Source organism: Takifugu flavidus, chromosome 5, assembly GCF_003711565.1.
Source record: "Takifugu flavidus isolate HTHZ2018 chromosome 5, ASM371156v2, whole genome shotgun sequence".
In the NCBI taxonomy this organism is placed as follows: domain Eukaryota; kingdom Metazoa; phylum Chordata; class Actinopteri; order Tetraodontiformes; family Tetraodontidae; genus Takifugu; species Takifugu flavidus.
In genome coordinates this window covers 2,594,439-2,618,986 of record NC_079524.1, presented here as the reverse complement: position 1 = coordinate 2,618,986, position 24,548 = coordinate 2,594,439, and the positions used below count along the sequence as shown (strand labels likewise).

Genomic DNA, 24,548 nt, shown 5'->3' with positions numbered 1-24,548 from the left:
CTCTTGCCTGGAGGCTTTATCCACTAAGTCAAAACACTGGCATCTCCAAGAGTTTAATTCTTTTCTGAAAACTGATTTTCCCTTATGGCTCAAGCTCATCTGTTTTTTATGTGGCCGTGACCAAGAAATTAATGTTCTTAGACTCCAAGAAAAGACAAGAGCCCTGTTTGGATCGGATCGAGCTTAATGAGGGCTGTAAAGAGCAACCTCCGTGCATCTTTGTGGCACGCCAAACTTCTCCCTCTCCCCGACTCGCACTGATGGACGTCCTGGGCTCTGCTCGCAAACAGATGGTTGCGGCATTAGTAATGGGATCTTTAGAAACGGTATTTGCGCGCGCGTGCGTATGTCTATGTGTGTGTTGGTGGAGAGAAGTTAAATTATTTTCTCTGACATTTGAATAAAGTCTTCAGTCTGAGATTGCGCAAGAGCTTTCAAATCCATTCAAGCTAATCTAGACCCCTCTTCACTCAGCTTATCCTTCTCGTGGCTCTTCCTCTTTAAGCCCTTTGGATCACCACTCGTCAAAATCATCTCAACCAAATTACGGCGTGTAAAACATAAAGGCCCCGTCTCGTAATGACATTTAAGCCATCAGATAGCGACTGCAAGTAACATTTCCCTTTCTCTCTGTGTTTACGCCCTCAGCAGGAGCCCTGGCGACTGCGCGCTTCACTTCTGCAGCAACATTTGCAGTTATCACAGTCACACTGGAGGTCTGATTATGCATGCTAGCAAATGACTAATCTTTAATGAGACACATTTAACCTTCTAATGGCTCTTTATTAGGCTAACAAGCTATGCCTCGTGTGTGTGTGCGTTATATGTGGAAATGAGAAAATGTGTGGGTACTCTGTGAGAGTGCAACAGTGAAACCCTAATTAAGCTGTCGGATGGCGGGGCAGATTAGGCAGGACCCCTGCAGACTCTTCAGCCCCGGTAGGCAAACATGTTTCATCCCTCAGCCAGCCAACCCAAATACATCTCAGCCCAGCCCCTGCGAGAAAAATGAGTAAAAAAACAAGTGTCAGTCCAGCAAAACATCTCCAGCCTGGCGAGACTTGATCATTTTCCTGTCAGAACCAACAACCTAATCGCCTTGGCAACGCAGAGAGACAGGTGGACAGAGGTGTTTTAGACTCTGAGGAAAAGATTAGTAGCTCTTCTCACAGTGCTTGTTAGGTAGGCTGATCCTCAGCTTTTACATTAATCATAGTTGAAGCCCTGGGGTGCAGTTGGGAAGGGCACATAAAATACTTATTTCTATTATTCATTATTTATTCTCCACTCATTGCTATTTTCTTTTACAGCCAGTATGTCACCACATCTTACTTCACCCTAACCCTTGGTGAAGGTGAATTTGAGATTCAAGCATTGACCTTTGACACCTTTGCATTGTTTGTTTGGTAGTTGTGTGGTTGAAGCTGTTGTGACTCTTTAAAAAGGATTAAATCACCGTCTGCAGGCAGGGAGGGATGCAGCTCAGTTTAATAAAGCTGCACCTTTGATTAATCTGAGCAAAGCCGCTCTCTGTCCATTGGCTAACAGCTCTGGGGCCAAGGCAGGGACCCCGTCATACTTACACGCACGCACACACGTGCGCGCGAGCAGACACACACACAAAAGCACTGCCAGTGAGTGTTGACACAGTCCAGATGTTGGCAGCTCTGTTCCAAATGAAAGCAGGGCAGCCAGCCAACAACCTGAACCACTCTCCCCATCAGATGATATGTTTACAATAATACTGCTCTGAGACACACACACACACACACACACACACACACACACACACACACACACACACATGCGTGCATGCGTGCGTGCGTGTGCGCACACACAAAATCACATACTCAAAGCAGAGGAAATGAACTAATGGAAACCCACCATACCACATTGGGTGCAAAAGCAAACCAACTTATGATGAACGAGGTAGAAAAAGAGAGGAGAGGGAGAGAGGGGGAATCAGACCGAGACAGAGAGAAACAGAGTTTAGACAGACATTGTGACAAATAGACTTATCAAAAGAGGGGAGCAGGTCATTATCATTGCCTTGTTTGGAACTGTATTTCTCCGCCTGTATCTGTCAGGCAAAGAGAGACAGGCGATGGAAAAATAAAAGTGCACTTATGTAATGTGCCTTGGAGGCCAGGATCTGAAGGGGGAGGGGGGGGGCACCAGTGGTTCCACACAGAGGTGCAGCAGAGGTCAGACTGTACTTTTTAACACTACCCCTCAAGCATTTTATACTTTTAGGCCCCCCCAAAGCAACGCGACCCACTTCTGTAGGGCTGGAAGCTAAATTCTGATGTCTGTGACACCGACAAGTATCCAAAACTTCTCCAACGGAATTCCAAAATGGCTCAGCGTCAACTTTGTTGTGATTCAGTGTAAATCGTGTGTATGTGACACACGCACGCTACTGTCGCTGTAAAGCATCTGCACAGGTGTCTGCATCGTGGGTTTTTGAGTCATGCAGGCACAGAAGGTTGCACCAAGAGGTGCCAAACGAACCATCCACTCCCTTTCTGTCCCCCCACTTTAATTACTCGTTTGTTCTCAGCACGTTCGCCTCGACTGTCACGCCGTGTCAGAACTTCAAGTGTAGCTGACAGCTCAAAGCAAAGCAACTCTTCATTATGTGGATGCGCGCTGACACGTTCATCCAGGGACAGATGTTCGGCATGGGAACATATGCCGCCGCTCTTTATGTATTTACATATTTCCTGAAGAACATTTCACATGTTAGCACCAGAGTGGAGGTTGAAATAATGCGGGTATCTTCTAAACGCCGGTTCCTGCAATTTGTCCTGGAGAGGTGCACTTCTGACGCCTGACATCGCTGAGGCATGTGGGCTGAATTAACAGCACGATGAAGAAAAACCAACGTTTAACTCGAGCACTCGCGTCCTTTCCTTCTGCCCTTTCCGGCGTCCCAGGCCGCGCGCTTCCACCCTGTTGCCAGACTGAAGGAGGTGCAATGAAATGGAGACCAACACCCGAAGGTTCTCCCTTCAAGCCCGGTGCTGACGGCCGATAAATGGTGCTGATGAAAACCAACTGAAGAGTGGAAATCGTTTTTTAACGCAGAGCCACGTCCCCTGCATAATCTCACCCACAAAGGTGGGGGGCGCGCGCTGTGGGGGTCCATTAATAAAATATGACTGTATCATATAATAGACTTGTCTGCCAAATTACAAGAGACAGAGAGACAGCTTATTAGGAGGACTGAGAGGGAGGTGTGTGCACGAGAGAGAGAGAGGAACCTGAATAGAGAGATTAAGTGGCCTACGTCCATCAAAAGGCGCATTACCTAAGTGTTGGCATCATTAATACGTCTGAGGCAGAGCGCTGCTAACAAAGGCTCTAACTGTGAACGAGGAGTGCGTGAATACACAATTACTCTATTTCTGTGCAGGGGAAATCCCCCCTGAGCTTTCGTTTCTTCTGTCGTCCCACCATTTTATTGTTTTTGAGCCGCCAAGTGTGTGCGTGCATTCAAACACGTACATTTTTGCACATGCACTCACGCGCCACCAGCACAGCTCTAAAATCCAAATCAAACTGCTGTGAGTCACACTGTCACCGTGGCAACAGTGGCCGGCTCCACACACAGCACAGTCTGTCATATCTGGTCCCCCCCCCACCCCTCCCCATTGCACCACACTCAGATATAAACAACTTCCAGATATAACCCTGCTCTTGCATGCAGAGGTTCAACTTCCCCAGGATGATCATTTTACGATTTAAAGACATAAATGTGCTTAAGCTCCATTTATAGATTGTTTTAAAAAAAAGCACATCTAGGCATGTCGTGTTTATAGCTTGGACCAGGAGGAGTTGGCGACAGCGTCTTGAGGATGAGACGTGAGGTTTTCCTGAGCTGCAGTGACAGATCCGACCGCCAGGTGGTGTCTTCCGTGGCTACTGTCGCTGTGCTGACGATAATGGGGGGGGGTGCTCCTGTGGTGGCCGCTCCATCCATCTTCATAAACATGCAATAGTCATCCTCTGAAAACACCAACAGAGATGGATTGAGGACATTCTCGGTTGCATGGCAGATTTCCTGCTTAGTTGGCCTGGACTGCACGACTGTCTTCTTTTTTTGGCTTGACATTTGTGGGGTTTTTTTCTTTTTCTTTGCTAACGGCCTGTTTAGATGTGGCTCAAACCTGCGGGATAATCAATACTGCACACTGAGAGCTCCTGATTCAGATTTTATTCACAAGTTACTGCTGATCAAATTCTTATCAGATTTCCCAGTTTTGCAGAAAGATTAAGAACAATCCAAGGAGTCCTACAAGAAGAGCCCTTTAACCTTTTTTTCTGGGGGGAGGTCATCAAAGGCAACTCAGAAAATGTAATATTCTATAGTTAATTCAAATGTCCTGCAGCTGTTAACATGAGGAAACTGAGTCTAACAGAAGGCTCAGCTGGTGTCCTCCAAATGTCCCCGTGTAGGTTTGACTTTGGGAGGGAAGGTGGACTGAAAATTAAAGTATAATTACCGGGTTACAGGTTAGGTTAGATGTTAGATGTTCAAAGGGGAACGCACTATGTGTATGAAAGTCCTCATAAAGATAGAAGTGCAAGGAGGTGTGTGGTCGTGTCTTTGAGGGAAAGTATTTGCAGGCTGTTTGAAGGCTGATGGACATCGGTAAAACTCTCCTCTGAGTGATGGTGCACACGGACACACGCGTGCGTTCTCTAGCGCCGCTGTGTTAAGCAACATCTCAATATGACAAGAAGCTAATCTGGGTGTTCTGTGGGAGGTTCTCTGCTTTTCTAAAATACTCGCAGGTTCTCACTGTCAGGTTCCTTCTGCATTCCAGGCGAGGCTCGTCTGCAGATGGTGAAGATCCTCCCAAAGTATCCTGGAACAGTTTCCTTAAAAGCAGCCTGTTAAGTTTGGAACCAGTAAACATACCCTCCACATCTGAGCACCACATTTGAACAGCACCGCGCTACACTTTCACTAAAGCCCTTGTTTACAAGTCCTACAAGCTTTCAGCAGTGTTTGTTCTTTTGAAAAGGTTTTGCACATATGTGGTGAATCAAGAAAGAAAAACGAAAGAAACGGGCCAGTTTAAGGACTAAGGACAGGGTGCTAATAATTAAATAGTGACAAATAATGACTTTTTTTTTTTTTACAACCACTGTTTTCATCTCAATCTGTAATTGTCACTGGATCGGACTTAAAGAACATTAGCTGGGAAGAAACTATGTGACTATGTAAAAGAAAAAACCCAAAGAAATCCACACGTGGCGCACCAGATTAATGATGCTGTATTTCCTAATGAGCCCGTGTAGCTCCGCGTCCAGGATGTGCTGTGCTGTTTCATCATTCATGATCACAGCCCTGGTGATCCATCTCATCTTCTCTGTGGTGCTGGATGTGGAGTGGGGCCATGTGAGCTCATTTACAGGCATCAGTAGCGAGTGATCTGAGCGCAGCGCCACTGCAGCCCTGACGTCTGTGAGGAGAGGAGGGGGGATTTTTTTTTTTCTCCAGGATAACACCAGCGATGCCAACAGTTCCATCAGAGCCACTAGATGCACGGAGACACTTTTGGGCAGCTCACCCTGCAACCATGGTAACAGAGGAATTTTACTAGTTGGCAGCAGCCAATAGAGGGGTACTACCCACTCAGCTCTGTCCAATAATAGAGCAGCCTGCAGCCCAGCCCACTTAAAATCAACAGCGACGGGCCGGTGGGTGCAGGATTTAGAGATGGAGGCCCGGTTAATGAACAGCAGTAAAGAGCATGTGGGCACGTCTGCAGCAGTGTGTGAGGGGAGGATTCCCTGGCACGCGTTTTAAAGGCTATAAGAAAAACATATACCACCATCAGCTCTCAATAAATTCATTTATTATTTCACACAATGGATAACATGAACAACTTCAACTGTAGTTCTTCTTAATAAGTGCTCAATGCTGCCAGCCAACAGAAGGGTAGCAAAAGAATGAGCCTTTCTTTCTCAGGAAAGAGAAATTTAAAAAAAAATATGAACCTACGAGATCATGAAAGATAAACATGACCAAAAGCATGCCAGCGGACATGGATATACATATATATTGCATGTATGTATGTGCTTGAGACATATATCTGTATGCCGGCAAATGCAAATACAAAATCTATGTGTACGTCTACACATACATACTGAAAGGATATATGCATATGCACGCGCATCTAGTATTTACTCTATATGTCAAATATTTGCAGTTTTTAATATTCATACAATATACAAAAATGCTTCATGAATTAAAAAATCCATTACAAAAAGAAACATATCAAACAATGTACAATTCTTGCTCCAAATTCAAATTGAAATTTAACTTTCAGTTTGTCTAAAATATTTTTTATGCATACAATCAAATTGAGCATGCAAATAAAGGAAACCCACTCTAGAAAAAGGTTCAAATACACTATGTATAGAAACTGAAATATGAAATATGCCCACATTATTTGAAGAGCGGATGTTGTGCTCTGAAGAAGTACATTTATTGGTTTTTCTCCGTGCTTAAATCTGCACGTTTAGTCTTGAAGATGATAGCTGAGCTGCGACTGCGTATGCTGTGAGGATGGCTACATGTACACCTGTGAGGCTCTGTCTCACGTGACCCTTCACTCCAAATACAGGACACTCGTTACAGCATGCTACAAAGAGAATGGAGGGATGATGAAAATGTAGGGACCATTAACACCCCGTCCTAACTGCTGTAGTCAACGGCTGGGGGTGGATGACAGTTAACTCGCCTCCCACCCAGCGACCGATCGCAGGTCAAACTCTGTTGCGCTACCCTTGATGAGGAACAAAGACCAGATTAAAGATGCTTCGTCGTTGCTCGGGGTCTTAATGTGGCCACAACAACAGTGACCTTAACTCCAGGTCACCGCCAACATCCTCTATGCAGCCGTCTGTGAAGAGTGAAAGCTCTGGATTAGGACAATACTTGTCAGTGTTAAAAGGCACCGGAGCACTGGCTGGTAGGAGAGACAGACAAGACAGACAACACCTGGGCTCTGGAACTCTTACAGCCGAGACCACTGACTAACCACAGGATGGAGAAGTAAGCTGCCAAGTGTATCGTCACCGCGCCTCAAAAACCACATCTCGACCTCCATTTCGCCAGAACAGACTGCAGACGGACTTAAAGTCACCTGTCGATGCGAGGTTAAGCTCACAAAAGTGAGGATGAAAACACACAAACACGCACACACACACACACATACACAAAAATTACGCTTCGTGCTGCACTGGTCCATCTGGCTGCAGGCGAAATCGCTGCAAGCCAATAGGGATTTCCTATTTTTGGTTGAGAACACAACAGTCTGCTTGGATGCGCTGCTGTGGTAAGGCAAATCTTCTCGGTCTTCAGCAAAATTTCACCAATGGCTGCCAGAGAGAGCGAATCAATTCGGCTTGTGTCAAATACAGGTACTGTTCAGGTCTGGGGCAGTCTTCACAGCAGGAGAAGAACACGTGTGGTCGCAGGACGTCTTTATGGAGCCTCGCCCACCCAAACTGGTGTCCATGCAGGTTGGACATACTAATACTATTATACTATACAACAAACACTGGAATTTTACATCTGCTTAAGGCTGTACTGCATAGAGCTGCAGTAACTATATTTTTTTATGAAATGATAGTCACTTTCTGCACAACTTAATACAAAATTATGGTATTATTCACAATTCTAGTTAGAAGAATTCATTGTATTTAGTAAATAAGACCACTTATTTTTCTTTGTTGGGTGGACCAAGAACAGAAATTCCTTTTAAGGTCATTACCAGGTCATTGCCTGATGCATAGCGAATAATAATGTATGAGAACGTGGTGTCCATGACAACCTCCTCTGTCCTTCATTTGCAAGGTATATAATCGATCACAAATACTCAGCAGGATAAACGATCGTCGCCATGAATTTTATCGTTAATCAATGATGAAAACACAACGGGCCTTTCAGTTAACGGGCCGACGGATGACGCGTATTTAACGGCGCGTCACCAAATTAAGCGGAATGTGTCGGTCCCGATGGAACAACAGCTATAATGAATGAAACTGTCAGATGCGTAGATGTCGACAGAGGACGTTGCCAGTGGAGGCTGTAATGGGACACAGGCAGTGTCTGGTAGGGTTCTTCCAACTAACGCACACGTCATCTGCACAGTCGTGAAGGGTTTGGGTCAACGTCTGGGGCGTGTTTCGCTGCGCGGTATTTCTTTTTTTTCTTTTCTTTTTTTTTTTTCTCAGTTCAAATGTAAATTGGCGAGAGAAATAAAAATAAGGCACAAGTTGAACTGCTGCAACTGAGAATCCCACCCAACGCAAAGAAGAAGACCAAGAAGAAGAAGAAGAAGAAGAAGAAATCTCCTGGAACAAAATGTAGATGTCAGAGAAGGTCTGATCCATTGCTTATATTCTAAAATCCCAGAAACCACCATCCAAAGCCATGTATACTTTCAATCAAGTCCAACAAAGGCTCCTCATACAGACACAACACAAATCCAAGATGGCTACATTCTAGAGTGCACATAGGAATGCTGTACATTGGTGCCAACATTGCAGAGTCTCTGTCAAACTCTGATCCAGATGATTTTAAATAATGCATCCTTACACGTAATACTGAGACTTTGGTTTCTAAATCTAAATACTGGATTTCTTTTCAAAAAAATATTTCCAAATATATGGTTCGAAAAGTGTGTTACGTAGAAAGACTGGGATTAGCTTTTCAAAAACACTGCCTGTGAGCCCCGTCCAGTCAGGATTCAGACTCGGGCTTCCTTTTGGCGCTTTTGGCTGCGCAGCCTGCATATACAAATTGATTAAAATAATGCATGCTCTCTGGAATGGATATCCACACCATCAAAGGCCAGAACATAAGGCTGGAACAAGCATGTTAAGTGCTGCATTTGATTGATGCAAGTGTATGGTTTTTCATAGTGCATTTAACCAATTTTAGGGTTTTCCAAACACACACCTGATAGTTTCCTCCTGTATGCAAAGTCCCCTGGATATAAACGCAATAATGAGGGGATGAATGAATATATATGGTTCTTTCCGTCTGAAAACAAACTTGTCTTGAGTCACAACCATGTCTGTTTTTGGTTATAAACAATACACAACTGTCAGTCTATGGTACAACAATTCTATTTGATATATGTATGCCTGTACAAGTCTACGAGCTGGTTTCTCAATGTACATGGCAGGTAACAGTGGATCTTGTTTCTATATACAGTCTACGAGAGTCTTGTCCACTATTCTGCTGGGATAAGCAGAGGGAACGCAAGCAGAAAGAAGATGGCAAACATGACTGGGACTACTTGGGAGGACAAAGGGAAATGAAGTTGAGTGGCAGGCACCAGAGAGGTCTTTAGAAAATGGAGTGAGTGCCATACAGATGTGGAAACCAGGGGTTCGGAGCTGCCTGCAAGTGTTCTTCACTGCTCAGGGGGTAAGGAAACGCAAGGAGGTACAGATGAGCGTAGGAGCAAAGAGCAGGGAGCGAGCAATGGGGTAAGGTGGCTTATTTACTGCTTTGTTATCCCATATTTCTTAGACAAACTTCCTCACAAAGGCAAAAATAATCAGAGCTGCACAGTTTAATGTGAACCATTCCCCCTCCCATTGCTGGTAAATATATGGCTAAAGCCACATTCATATATCATTAAGTACCATACACATCACTGTATCAGATACATAAAGAATCACATAATGTCCTATACTATCATGAGTATCACACATATTTATAGCATCGGTATCAATTAGTACCATATAGTGCCATTTTGAATGAAGGTCCTTGAAAGACTTTAGTCTGGCTTGTTTTATCAAAACCAGGGGATGACACTCGTAGTCCTCCATCCTCTGGCTCCTCCACTGCCACGCTGTACTCTCCACTGATCAGAGAGGAGGAACAAGTGAAAGTGCAACAAGGGTTTCCAGGATTAAGGACACTGGAACTGAAAGGGCTCCAGTTGCTGCTCTGGGTTTGGTTATGCAGTTGCTTGTTCATACATTTACTGACAAGAGGGAGACCATAACTCATCCCTGCTGCCCCTGCCTCTGCGTTTTCCACCTTTGGCCAGTGGAGGCACAGATCGGGCTCTGTGGACCACGTTTTCAATCGTCGCAGAGATGGAATCGGGATTAGAGAATTCTAGAGGCTCCGGGGTCAAGCCTGGCCTGACGCTCTGCCTTCCTGGTAGTTCATCGCACCTCTCCAGCACAGGCATTCCCAGAGTCCTCCCGTCCCCTCTTCTACTGGACAGAAGGTCCAACCCACGGACTTCAGCCACGTCCTCCTCCAGGCCGTGGCCCTCCTCTGGGAACTCTATGGGCTGCTTTCGGGGCCGGCCGGGCCGTCTTTTGATGACGTTGTTCCCTGTTTTGGCTTGTCGCTGCAGCCTTTTGGCACGGAGGATTTTCTGCACATGCTCAAAGTTCAAAGATCGCATCCTCCTCACGTCCTTCTGGATCTGTTCCACCTCGCGCCGTTTATACCTCCGCTTACTCGGAACACCTGAGAGAAGCCAGAGTGAACAATTAGAGAAGATTGGTGAGATAAGACATATAGTAAACTAATAGCGAAGCGAGGCTAATTTTGTGGTTTTCAGCTTCCAAAAAAAAAGAGCAGCCTCAGAAAAGCCAGGAAAGACATCGTGCCAGATTAATTCATGAAAGCTCTTGCTTCGAGAGCTTCCTGCTAATTTTGACGCATTCATGTGAGCTTTTCAAAGCCCAGCTGAGCAAGAAGAGCAAATCCTCTCCTGTATCCTGTTGTCTGCTTGAGAAAAGAGGGAAGAGGGAAACGGAGGAATTGCTATTCTGCTAGCAGGAAACCCACAGAAATGTCTTCTTCTACCATTTATGATGGCGCTACACAACAACAAAAGAAAAAACAACTATACGTCTTTAGCACAGGCTGCTGCTCACTAATTTAAACATGTATTTGCTGATTTGTCCCCAAGTGCACACGTGGAAAATACAGACAGAAAAAACATCCACATGCATCTGTCGCAATGCACACGGGCGTATTTAGAATTGATTTTGTATTTCAACACGTCAGTACTACACACTAGTGAAGTTGGTGCTATGACCTTTCTACACACTTTCATCCATCACTGCCTTTTTTACTCTACTGTTCATGTGTGGCAATATATTATAATATATTCTTTCAATTTAACGACTCACGCAGCACCATTTCCTTTCCCTCACTATTTCACTGACTGGACAACAACAGCAGCAATAATGATAATACAGCCATTATTTTTGTTGTTATTTATGTCCTCCATAAACTATTACAGATAGAAAATGTATTCACGGACCACAGCAGTGTCGGCTTTGTTTGGTTTCTTAGGTGCGAAGCATAAAGGGTGAAGCACAATAGCCTGAGTAAATCTCATCCTTCATTAAATGGGCATTTAAGTCGTCTTTGTTTGGAAACCTGAAGTGCCACTGCAACCATATAATGTACAATATATACCTGGTGGAATGTGCTTAACTGTTACAAAAAATAAACAGAATGGGAAAATGTTTTAATATGATTTCAGTGGAGCAGAGCAGAGATGAATTCTAATGAAGGGTTTGTGAATAGGAGTTAGGACAGACAAGGTCCAGCGTTACCAGCCTCAAATCCGAAATCAACGGAACATCCCACATCACGTTTGATTCTCGGGAACATCTGAAATTAGGCCAGTGTAGAAAGCACCGAAATGCCGGTACTTCATTAGGTTGACGCACGCACATGCACACCCAGACTACAAAGTAGCCGAAATTTACGAGCTGCATACACGGAACATAAAACCCGTGACCTTCCGCAGTGTGAAAGGCCGTGTGGCACGGAAGAGCTGCTTCTCTGTGGAGCAAGAACTCCCTACTTCACAGAAACTGGCTCAGAGCGTCTAAGTTGTGTTTGTACGTTATTCCCTAAAATGACTACGTTGAAATCATTTACCTGTCTTAGTTTGAGTGTATTATTTTGTGTGCAACTCAGGAGGAGGGGCTCTAATGACAGAAATGGCTCTTACAGCAGCATAAAACCACATCATCATCACATGCGTTTCTCACACACATGCAAGAATCTGACTCATGTTATTATATATCAAGGATCACTTGATCCCTTTAGGTACCTGCAGCGACAGTGAACGAGAAAAGTGGGAATTTTCGTGCGTTGGAAACATTCGGCATCCGTTATCCGCACATGCACCTCTGCTTTAATTGGACTAAAGCCGTGATGTGAGACGGCAAGTCATGTTTGAGGAGGGGCGGCAGGACTGGGGGAAAGAGAGGGTAATGGGGGAACAGGAGGGAGGGGAGACAAGGCAGAACGAGAAAGGAAAGAGAGGTGGGGGAGGGGGAGGAAGAGGTGGAGAATCCAAGGGAAATGTGCAGAAATTGTGCAAGAGAGGCAAATGAGACGCAAGTGCAGAAACAGCACGAAGGGAAAGGGAACCTCTCGTATATAGTATGTAGCAATCACAGTGCTGTGATGGACTGGAAGGATAACAGAGTGTTATATGCTGCTGTTGTGCATATATGAGTCATCCATCTTGGATCCCCCAGGATGGGGGTGTATTCTAACTGAGCCCCTGGCTTCTCCTCCCCACCACTGGACTAGGCCCCAGTCATTAAACCCCTGGCTGCGTGCCAGCTCTTTTTACACAGACAAGGGCCTTTTACGGCTTGTCTGTAGAAAATAAATCACACGGTGTGAATAATATATCTTTGGCAAAGGCATTGGCAAGAGAGGAGGAAGGGAGGGGAGGAAGGAAAGATTGGTGAATTATAGTCCTCTCCATCCATGCATCACATTCTCCTTCCCCAGCCAGATGTGCACAGAGAAATCAGAATGCACCGATGTTCATTTGGTAATGAAGACTGGAGCAGTTTTTCCTCTTTGTCTGGTTAAAAAGGATGAATCGCCATGTCTGCGCTGCTGTGCTATATACAATTTAGCACTTGGCCAACACAGTTTTGTAGATGGGACATAAAGTATCTGAAGAAATTATTTAAAGCTAAAGGTGGAAAGAATATGCTATGCATGGCTATGAGTTTTGGGAACTTTCCATATCATGCTGTCCTCCTTAACTGAATAGTATTTCACATATACTATTTCTAATAATAAGTCAAACAAAGGTAATTTGAGAAGATTCCCCTTAATTATTAAAACAGTTGAGAATCACATCAATGACCAATTTTTTATTGATAGCAATTGACAGCCTGTAGTAACGCTAATATGAACTGGAATTTAAGGCTCGTACACGTTAAGGTTCTAAACTGTTGCTAAATGATTTTCTGAATTCACGTTGCCCTGCAGATCTTTAATGACGATCGCTGACGCTTTAAATCACAGACTACAGGTGAATCATGTATGGATACTGGCAACAAAAACAAGAACAGAAACAAGAAAGCAATAGGAAGTTTGGGTTTTTTGAAAGAGAACCAACAAATGGAGAGCAAACATCCGTAAACACAGCGTTAAGTCGAATTTACTTGATTCTTACCAGCGAGGGAGGAACTGGTGCACTTGTTCACCTGACCTGGGTCCTGCCTGGCAGTTTGGAAAGACTGTAGGCCCTGATCTCCAAACACAGAATGTCTTGTCTTCATGGTCCTACTGTCACTCGCTTCCTCCTGTGTGCCCATGAAGAGGTTAGGAGCTGAATCTGACTGCTTAGACCGGCTACTGTAGTTGCCCATGAAGCTGTTTGCTGGCTGCCGAGTCTGGCGGGAGCGAAACTGGCTGTCAACAAGAGAATGTGAGGACAGCTGGTCTGACTGAAACATCCCCAAGCTGGACGTGAGGCCTGAGCTTCTACCACTGCTCCGCTGCTTCTCCAGATGCTTTGAGGGGTCTTGGCTGCCCAGGTCCCTCCTGTCTCTCAGCGCGGTGAGATGTGCATTGGTCTTAGCTCCACTGAAGAGTCCCCCCAGGTCCTGCCGGTCTCGCAGTGAAAGGAGGGGTTCGTCCTTGTGCTTATGTTTGTGCTTGTGCTTCCTCTTATGAAGACGAACCCCTGCAAGACCGCCTACACTGCCGCTACCTAGGGACCCAAGGCCTTCTCCTCTGACAGTGGGTCCCTGCACTGGGCCACTACTGCTGCGAAGTTTGGCCCCGGGCTGCAGCTTTGAATGTGCACTGGAATGGAACGCTTTGGGAGGAGGGACAGCAGGTCTCATGAAGGGAGATGGAGGTGCAGGTCCTAGTGAGTGATGGGGCAGGTAAAATGGAGGAGCTGGAGGAAAGTAGCCCAGACTAAGAGGAGGTGCATAAGGCATAGCATATGGCGCTGCATAGTAATTTCCTCCAGCCAATGGAAAGCTGTATCCTGGAACAAAAGGCAGTTTGGATGTAACTGGCTCGTTAGACTTGGCTGGACGGCCACGTCTTCGCTTGGCCTTCAAATCAGCACTCCTTCGGAGGTATGAGCCGGAGTCACAGGAATATGAGTCATAGGTAACGGGGTAATAATGATGGAAATTAAGACGGAAAATGGAGGGGTATGGGTGCTGGGGAAAACAGGCGTATCGCCTGTGAGAAATTCGCAGCTGCTGGAGCTTTAGCACAACCTGGAGAAAGAGAGAACGTTTAGGGAAACATAAAGACACTGTTGGACATTACACGGTCAAAGGCGTCTTCCTCTCTAACCTCCTCCAGTTCTGAGAGAAAGTGGAGATGATCCCGGCTCTGTAGGCACTTCCTCTTCCGCCGATGATGTTTTTGCTTCTTTTCTTGCTGTGACAGGAAGCTGTTAACAGCCGCAACTTGCCGCTCGCAGCGCGTTCTGCTGCCCCTGCTGGAGGCTTCCAGGGCTGCTGCTTCTGCAGCCTCGAACCCACACAGATCAAATGAGTACCTGTAAACAGCACACGGTCACATTAAACACCACATTTACTAATACAGTACAACACATGCATGTGACTTGATTAAACGGAAGCCTGGAGGGTGGTAGAGAGGTGGCTTGGTTATCACCTGCGGCGAGAGGCGGAGCCTTTCTCGGTTTGATCCGAGGTGCTGTTGTTGTCCGTTCCAATCCCGCTGTCACTTGGGATAGTCTCCTCGCTGTGGGACTCGCTGATGGGGGACAGTGTTGCCTCTTTAACCGATGCTCCTTCTGACAGGTGGGAAGGTGAATTAGCCAAGAGCTGTGGAGGAGATAGTTTCCATCCCCCAGAGAGGAAACTCCTACCTGTTGGTTTGGAGTGCAGGGATGAAATGGGCTGTAAACTGGGCATGGCAGTATCACAATGGTTTGCTCTTAGAGATGAAGCACTAGAGCTGGGCGATGAGGATGTTAAAGGCACTGCAGGGCTCTCATAGAGACCCGACATAGAGACAGACGAAGGCAGTTTTTCCCTAGTGGTTTTGGAAGGGTTGGAGCCCTGGGTTTCTGACCTAGGTTTCCGCCCTCTCTTTTTACCAATGTAGATGGTTCCTCTTTTGCTGACGTTTATCTGTTTTCCTAAGCGGGCCTCAATAGTGGAAGCCATTGCACTCATGGTGGAGTTAACCGGGGCAGAAGATGATTTCAGGGCAAGGGCGCCATTTTGACTGGAACCTGAGAAGAGCTCATTCAGGATGCTCTGCATTTTCCCAAGCTTGACTTTATTCAGCGGCCTGTTATTTCCGCGACCACGTTTTAGAAGTAGACTGTTGGTGCTGGTGGTTGTGGAGGGCATTTGCACGAAGGAGTTCAGCGGATGTGTCTTCCTCCTACGGCTTAGCCCTGCGGAGCATTCCTGTGCCAGTGGGCTTGGAGGTGAAGTGGAGGTTGCCTCGTGAATGGTCTCCACTGTTAGCAGTGGCTGCTTTTTGGGTCGTCCTCGTTTCCGCTTAATGGGCATGTGGACAGTAAGGCTGTCCGTGTTGGTGTAGAGAGGACTGGAGGGGGTGATGGGAAAAGCTGAAGGTGGCTCAGCCAGGGCCGAAGGGCTACCCCGGTTCTCTCTCTGTGGTGATGTGAGGCTGGCATGGCTTTTAGCTTTAAGGTAGGACCACCTGTCCTTTCCCTTATTTGGTCTGGAACTGGCAGTGGAGCTGGCACTGTCACTGGGGCTAGGACTCAGTGCCACTCTATGTCTGGGACTGGGAAGGGGGCTGATATTGGGCCGGGGCTTAGGGCTAGGGCTAGGGCTGATGCTACTCCTGGGACTCGGGCTCGGGTTTGGGCTGGGAAGTCTAGGATTGGCGATGAGATTGCTTTTGCTGATGTGATTTTGAAGAGACTCTCTGTGTTTGATCGCGTCCGTGCTGATCTTCGGATAACCGACAGAATTCTTTTTCATTCTGCTGGTACTCAAAGCCGACTCGATATCAGAAGTGCTCGTAACAATCTGTCCTCTCTCTGCTCTGTCCAACCTCTCCCCTTTATCTCTTCTGTCGCCTTTGTCAGCTCTGTCGACTTTATCCATCTTTTCTCTGCCGACATCGCCCTGACTTGTCAGTCGACAATCAGTTTTGTGAGTGTCCATCTTGTGTGGTACTTTGGGTTCCGGGGGCCCGGATTGGTGCTTCTCTGTAATGGGAGAATCCTGCCATTGCTGTGATTGCTCTTCTCCAGGAAAAGAGGCGTCATAAGAAGGCCTCCTCCGCCTTTTTCTTCCTTTACCCTCCTCTGTCAGCATGGGCATTCCTCTGTCATCTTCATCTCCCCTTTTGCCAGAAAGCACTCGCTCTCTGTCATCTTTCCTTCTTTCCTCTCGTTCCTCATGGAATCGCTCAGCTGCATCCTCTTGCCTGTACTTCTGCCTCTCCTCTGAATTAGTTGGGCTCTCCGATCCTTTCTCTGGCTCCCTTCCCCAAGGTGTATCAGCACCGTGGGGATTGCAAATCATCCTCTGGGAGTCCTTCCTGCCATACTTCCTCTTGATGTTCCCAAAGAGCTGCTCACTAACCTCCTGCAAAACTCTACCCCTGAAGAGAGCAACAGAAAAAAATACACATAAAATGAGTTTTACTTAAATCAATAAACCAATTAAACTTCAACATAATGGTGTTTGGTTTTGTAATGAACAAAGCTTAACCCTTTTTTATTACAAAATGACGTAGAGGGAACGCTTACGAGAAGAAAATATGATCGAACGTTGCTCATAAATTAATACATTTGTAGATATGAGACAGTGGAGTTCCTTAAAGGTGTGATGAAACACGCGGGATTGTGTGCCATACCTGCTGAGAGAGGTGAGGTTGAGGATGCTAGCATCTGTAACAACTGGCAACTGCAAGTCTGGAGTCAAGGATCTCTGAGGTGAAGGGCTATGCGCCGCTGCTCGCAAGAAAGGTTGATTCGGATCAAGCGAGGCGCCCCTGCCGCCTCCCACAAGTTCTCTGTCTGGATCAAAATCCGCAGGATTGGCAGGGGATGTAGAGGACACTGCAGATGTGATCCAGTCTGTGTTGATTTGATGTTGATGTCCGTGAACGTGCTGGAATTGTTGCGTGAGGCCGTGCTGTGGCTGCTGTGTGAGCGCTGGAGGGAGGGAGCTACGGAGCTGGTGTTTGGGCGAAGTGGGATCTCCCATTATTTGCAGCAGGCCTCCCTCTCTCTGCTCAGACATTCTGAACTGGCGCTCGTAGGTCTGTGGATGACACAAAAGGGAAACAATTCCGGTTACTGTATACAGACCGCATCAGAAAACAGCTTTTTAAAGCACAGAGGAAAAGACCAATGATATGATAATGATAAGCAACAGACATCTTGACAGAAATATATCCAAAACAAAATCCAGTTGCACACTGGAGATCTTTGTCAGTAGATAACTAATGACAGATTTGTTGAGCTCTGACTTTGCAGTTTTCTTTTTCTCAACCGCACTGACACTTTTAATACCTTTGTTAGCGGAGCCAAAGAGTGTGTACAATACACGGGCTTGTTTAGACAAAAATCAGATTTCTGTGGTAAGGCTGTTACATGCTGAGAGAGCTGGGGGCTTAAGTCAAGAGTGTCTTCAGCCTAGTGCTTTAAAAGCACTAGGCTCACTTATCTACTCTCATTTGCGTTCAGAAACGATGAACTGAAATTGTAAAAATCGGATATCCAGCATTAGACTTCACAGCGCTGCCGGATCATGTAAAATGTAGAGCAGCGGATGGCTTTTGTGGTTGAGCCTGTTATTATCAGATTCAGTGTGATGCAACAAGGCAGCGTTCTCCTGCCTCTCTGCAAGGAGATAGAACTTAACCACAGGCCGTCCCTCTACGTGTACACAGAAGCATGCGCGCTATCCCCACACGCTTACACTAAATGCACATGCTTTATTAAGCTGAGCCTCCAAAAATAGGAACCCAAAATGCTAATGTAGCGAATACAGTTGAGCAACCAAAGTTCTAGCTGCTGCTCTCGTTGTCTGACACGTATGAATACAGAGTAATTAATCATACAGAAGTAAAGAATACAACTTTTGAATTCATCTCCACAAATGCACTCCTAATTTACTCCATACTACTGTACAGTAAAGGTCAATCTCACACCTGTATGGTATTATGCATGGAAGTGCTCATGATTAACACGCACTATCCTTCACGGCTACTGTGTGTGTGCGTGTGTGTGTGTGTGTGTGTGTGAAGAGACACGGTGGGTCCAGAGAAGGATAGGGTGGCAGATACATGATCCACATATGCTTTCTCATTTCACCTGCACTGGAATACCTGCTGTTTCAGGTTATAAGAGGGCATATAAAAAGCCAAACAAAGGGTGGGGGGTAGAGTAACACACACATGCATTATATATATAGAGAGAGAGATAAGATGTATCCTCCTTACCACAAACTAACCCCAAGGTGATAAACAAAGGGGCTTGTAGACACCTCATCGGCTACAACCAAAGAGCTCTCTCGTCTTTCTGTTTGTGTTATTGGCACAAGTTCAGCTTTTTGTTCTTAGTTTCCGCCCAAATACCACCCTCTCCTCCCCTCTCCCTCTGTTCTGCTGCATGCAGCACATCCAAGGACAATACACTTAGTATCTAAGGTTCACACAAAGACTAAGTGAGGCGATGCAGCCAACAGTGTGTAGAAACTCATTTATAATTTACCGTATGCTGGTCAGTCGTATAACTACGATAATGAGCATTTATGTATTTACCGTGATTAACAGGAAAGTCATTGGAAGCTATTACATACCATGCTTAATTCAGTTGGGACACTTAATGAATGGCAGAGTGCATGTAAATGTTGTCCAGGCAACATTAATCTGCAGCATAAATAAGGAATATCATCTCCCTGTACTACTGTGGGCCTGCAGCAGGGGGCATTAGTCAGGAAATTAGCACTCACATGGACTCTGACCCTGGGGAGAAACCTACAAGCCCAAGAGCTGAGAGGCTTCGGTCTTTTCCAAACGTTCCTTCCTCTACAAACGAAATCTGTACAAATTTAGCTTAGTCAAAAGCCTGCTACAAAGCAATGTTTCGGCCTCTACCTACACACCCTGCAGGCCGAGGCCTAAACATCATTAAAACCGTCAATGCTGCGCTCAGAGTTTGAGTCATAAAGGAAAACAGCCTCTTCCCGGGATGCCTTCCTGTAGGTGAGCTCTCAAACACCAGAATGCAGGCAAATACATTCCTTCCCACTGGTGATGTAACCATCAGATAACAGCAAAAGGGGGTCATGGATAATATGTGACTAAGTGCTGCAATTGCCCTTAACTGAAAAGCACTTCACAAATGAGTCAGCATATATTAAGGGACAAATCCATGCGTGCGTCTTAATGGAAGCCCGGCTGTAAAAAGCTGCGCTCCTTTCTCCTTCGGTCTGACATGTGGGGAAGTATGTGACAAACCCTCCTTTCCTTTCCTTTTCCACTGCTGAATAAACGGAGTGGAACTTCTCGCTCACAGACATACACGCACGCACATGCAGCACCCTGGCTGCAAAATTACACTGGGAAAGAACACCCTAAACAGGCACACCCAAATCTCACAAGCCAGCACACATATACACAAATATAGACCAGCAAACATATACACAACCTCCGTGCACGCAAACACTGGCAGGCGCACACAAACACGTTGCCCTTCAAATAGTTTTTTTTTTTTTTTGGGAGCCTTTTATTTGGCTGCACGCCCAGTGGTTAGAGTGTTTCATTTTTCTCTGTGTATGGAACTGGGCAGCTGTCCAGGCAGACACACAAAGAGAGAGAGAGACAGAGAGGGGGGGTGGAATGAGGAGGGAGAGGGTTAGTGAAAGAATGAGAGCAGTGGCAGAGAGAGAGAGAGAGGAGAGAGAGAGAGAGAGAGAGAGAGAGAGAGAGAGAGAGAGAGAGAGAGAGAGAGAGAGAGAGAGAGAGAGAGAGAGAGAGAGCAGTGCAAAAACAAGAAGAATGGTGCACAGACCCACAGCTCGAACCCGTCTAAAAACCTCATGACAGGTATGATCATCCCATTTTTCCTTGTCACACACTCTTCCTTGGCTTTGACACCACCGTGTCTCCCTCGGCCCCTGTGGTCTCGTGCAATGCCCCGCCCACCTTCACACATACTCATCTTATCCCTCCTTTTCTTCTTCCCTCTGGAGCTGACCATTCTCCCCCTGTGGGAACCACCACTACAACCCCCCCCCAAAAAAGTTCCATTCAGAGTGCTGCTTTGCTGTGATCTGTGTTTCTGACAGATCTCTCTCTCTCTCTCTCTCTCTCTCTCTCTCTCTCTCTGTCGCTCTCACTAACACACACACAACTCCTCTGCAAACAAACACTATGAATACTAACACAGTTTTGTGTCCAGAGCACTTAGACTGGGGTTTGGGGGGGGGGGGGTTAACAAAGAAAAGGAGGCAAAAGCGATGAAGAAGAGAGAAGAGAGGCACTGTGTTGATCTTGTGGCGACTCTCACAGACCTCATCCCTCCCTTCTTCCTCCCTCCCTCCCTCCCTGCTACCCCCCCCCCCCCCCCCCCCCCACAACCCCGTTCCTCGTTCTCTCGTTCTTCCCACCAGTTCTCCAGGGAATAAAGACTTCCATTCATGCGCCTGAGGAGACCCACAGCAGGGGAGGGGGGGAAGAGAGAGGGGGGAAGATGAGAAATAGGAGGGGGCATCAAGGTGGGACAGTTTGAGGATCACAGGGATCAGGCGCGCAGCCTCAAATTGTGTTGTTTTTTCCTTCCGCTACAGTTTTTACCGACGGTTTGCCATCTCAGACCCGGTGGAGACCGTGCCACCTAATGCACATTCTGGGAAAGTTTGGTGGGAATGTTTTGGAACTGGCCTCCAGTCAAGACGTCGGCACTGGGACAAACACTCCAGCTCAATATGCGTGGAGCTTAAAGACGCCAGTATTTGCTTCCAAATGTGCTTGACATGCCGGTATATTTCTTCCCTGCTGGGCCTGATCAGCCATTCGGCCTACAGAACATTTATCCTTTAGACTACTGTAAAGCCGGAGCCAGATTTAATGCACAGCAGTGGGTCTCAAGTGAAAGGGTCCCTCCTACATCTACAGCAGTAATCCTTCAGATTGGAGGGTGCATAAGGATAACAGCGCAACACCCGAGAATCTCCTTGTCACACTCTCTTCAGACATGGTCAGACATAAATGACTCAATTCGAACAAAAGCCTGTGATTGGCTGAACCAAAGCATGTTATTAGTGTGCAATTGAAGGTTTTCACACCGTTAGTAATGACAGAGCCATTTACATGCTACACAAAGTGTACATCTAATCCCCTGTATTTGCATTAATGGTACAGATGCAGGCATTTGTGCGCCCTTTATGTGAATAGCACTAAGAGGCACATTAAAAGTGATTATTTCAGTGATTATGTACCAACTGTGACAGTGTTATGCATCACATTCAGCACAGACACTTAAATACGGCCTTTTATGCTCGTATCACACACATCCCCGACAATCTACAGACACGAACAAAGGATCCCAACTCAAAAGAAATATGTAATTTGGTTCAATTAGGCCTTAGCAGCAAATGCCACCCCCACACATTGAGAAAACACACAACACGTAGTATCAAACGAGGATTTTTGCTTTGTTTTTTGTTTTTTTTCTCCCGTACTCTGTTAACAATATGACCAATCGTGCCACTTTCATATAACAGGAAACAATTAACAGCCAGTGGGCTGACCTAAATCCTAAGGGATGACTTCCTGTGTGGAATGATGGGTGATTGGAGACATGAGCTGCACAGAGGGTAAACACTTCCTCTCTCACAAAGCAAAGGAAACAATAACACTGCAACTGTGCTGCTAAAGCAAAGCAAGAGGAGGAATTTAAACACTGAACTTAACATTTGTGTCCTATAAAGTTCTGAGTAGCTAAATAAAACTCAGAGGAAGTGGAGAATGTTTAGCAAAAGTCCAGCGCTGAGCGGGGTTTGTTGCAAAAGTGTGACAATACCATTATGGGTCAGCAGATACTTTGGAGATTCCCCCTTAGAGTCTTTGATTAAGATCATCAATTTAGAACAACGTGCACATTGTGTTGCATCAAAGCACTTTTGTTTCACAGTTCTGTCACTGTACACTGAATAATGCAGCAACAGCAGCCTCTCAAGGGCAGCGCTGGTGTCTACTGAAGTTGGATAAATCAATTTGGTAAAAGACAATGGTCCAACTTCCCTGCGTCTCCATCTGAAGAGTGCCGTCAGCAGGAGAGATGCCCTCGGGAATGACCGCATTTTAGAATTAAACTATAAAAAAATACACTCACCACTTCTGTCGGGGAGCACTAAAAGTCAAGACTGCAGGTGTGAACAGGTAAAACTGGCTTTCTTAGTTACAGAAACGCTTTACAACTGTTGGGATGTGAAAAATGTGAGAAATGTGATTTCTTTTTTGATTTGCAGCACAGCTATACATGATGGCTGGTAACAGAGATGTTAAGGCTTGGAAATTACAGTCTACACTTTGGGTGCATTAAGTAACCCCTTCACTGCCATGGGCCAAAATATTTTTTCTCAAGCCCTCAAATGAACTCCAACTCTCAAGAGAGAGTTACAGAACCTCCGTAAGGACATCGGCAACGAGAGAGAAAATGGGCAAAGTGAGACACAATGGTCTTAACCAATCAGACGGCCCACCTCCCTTTAGGCCCCTCGCACCAACAATAATGCCTTTGTATGAGGCTGCACTTCACTCACGCGTTCACACACACACACACACACACACACACACACACACACACACACACACACACACACACACACACACACACACACACACACACACACACACACAGGCACACCAGGAGGGGAACCAAAAGCATCCTGCAGGCAGCTAGCTGGGCCTTTGCTTGAGCTACGTCAGAATTAAAGTGTGTGTATTTGAGTTAACAACCTCTGTTCCCTCGCCGACGCAGGCACATGACTGCAGCTGCCCCTTCGCTCTCTTGTCTAAACCGGCACCCCTCCTTGCTGTAGGTGAGAGGTCAGGCAGAGTGGCATTCCTCGCAGTCTGAGAAACAGAACGAGCACGGGGGCCCGAGAGAGCAAGGGACTGAGCGGAGCAGAAAACACAAGGGGCGGGAATGCAACAGAGCGGGGCAGGTAATAGATGAGGAGCACGGGGCATTTGGGAGAGTGCATGTGAACATATGGGTGTGTGTGCTGAAATGGACCACTAAACAGAAGACCCTGGTGGCTCTTCCCTGCTTCATAAACACAGCTGTTTGTTTAGTCTGAGCTACCTCAGGGGACAGAGCCACAGACAGATCGACAGACAGACACATTTATATAATTTATTCATGTCCGCATCCATACTTAAGAGACAACGGGCATAAACACACAGCAGAACTAGAGGCGGATTACTTTACAAAGCCTCATACAAAGACTAGAAACTCAACAGAAAAGTGGGCAGAATGAAAGAGAAAACTGTCTCAAACGCCACAGTTCCATTGACCTCTAATGACCTCTAGGATTTTAACATCATTTAATGGCCATTACTGGAAAAAAAAAACTCTTGGTAAATAAAACAATTTTTTGATATAATCCATCTAAATTTGGGTGAGGGCTGTTGTCACCTTTCTCTCAGCACACGCACACACACACACACTCCTTCTGACAGGCGTGTCCCAGACAGCTGATGAGGACATCAGATTTCACTGACAAACACACTTACGCTTCAAGTGAGACACAGTGAAAGTCAATACTCTGCGCCTGCTTCTCCTTCCCTTTGACTCTCATCATCCAGTTTCTCCCCCTCCCCATGCTGAACATCACCCTCTGTCCCTGCTGGACCGCTGCTGAAACCACAAAATACACTCCACTGTCTGTCTCACACACACCGGCTCACCACACAGACGCAAGGCAGCCGCCAGAAACACATGATTCTATGACACAATATCAGCTGCAACCGCAAAAGACCTCAACCGTGGCTGTTGCTAAATGCATGCGCTTGAATTAAATACAGGTTTACAGTATATTCTATATTGTTATGTCTCCACATTATAGGCTATTATGGAGAACTTATATCTAAATAATTGGCAGTGTGGGTCTTGGTTTCATTGGTTGCCTGACTAGACAAATCTTATAATCTCCCTGCATCTGCCTGGGCCTGAACAGCAGCCCACTGGGACTGGACACAATGGTGAGAGAATAGGTCT

General features: G+C 46.1%; 1 protein-coding gene across 4 annotated transcripts in view; it reads right to left on the bottom strand.

Moving 5' to 3' along the window:
• Positions 1-5,847: 5,847 nt before the first annotated feature.
• setbp1 (SET binding protein 1) overlaps positions 5,848-24,548 on the bottom strand; it is a 29,897-nt gene continuing 11,196 nt past the window's right edge. For 2 of the 4 annotated variants that reach the window (XM_057032833.1, XM_057032832.1), the window contains 5 exons: positions 17,168-17,577; positions 14,972-16,912; positions 14,648-14,855; positions 13,503-14,568; positions 5,848-10,519 (listed from right to left, as the gene is read on the bottom strand). In XM_057032833.1, coding sequence (XP_056888813.1) covers positions 10,017-10,519; positions 13,503-14,568; positions 14,648-14,855; positions 14,972-16,912; positions 17,168-17,577 — 4,128 coding nt within the window. In that variant the 3' untranslated portion in view covers positions 5,848-10,016. Of the gene's footprint in view, positions 10,520-13,502; positions 14,569-14,647; positions 14,856-14,971; positions 16,913-17,167; positions 17,578-23,284; positions 23,854-24,548 lie in introns of those variants that run through there. The other 2 variants (XM_057032834.1, XM_057032835.1) reach the window with 2 other exon arrangements.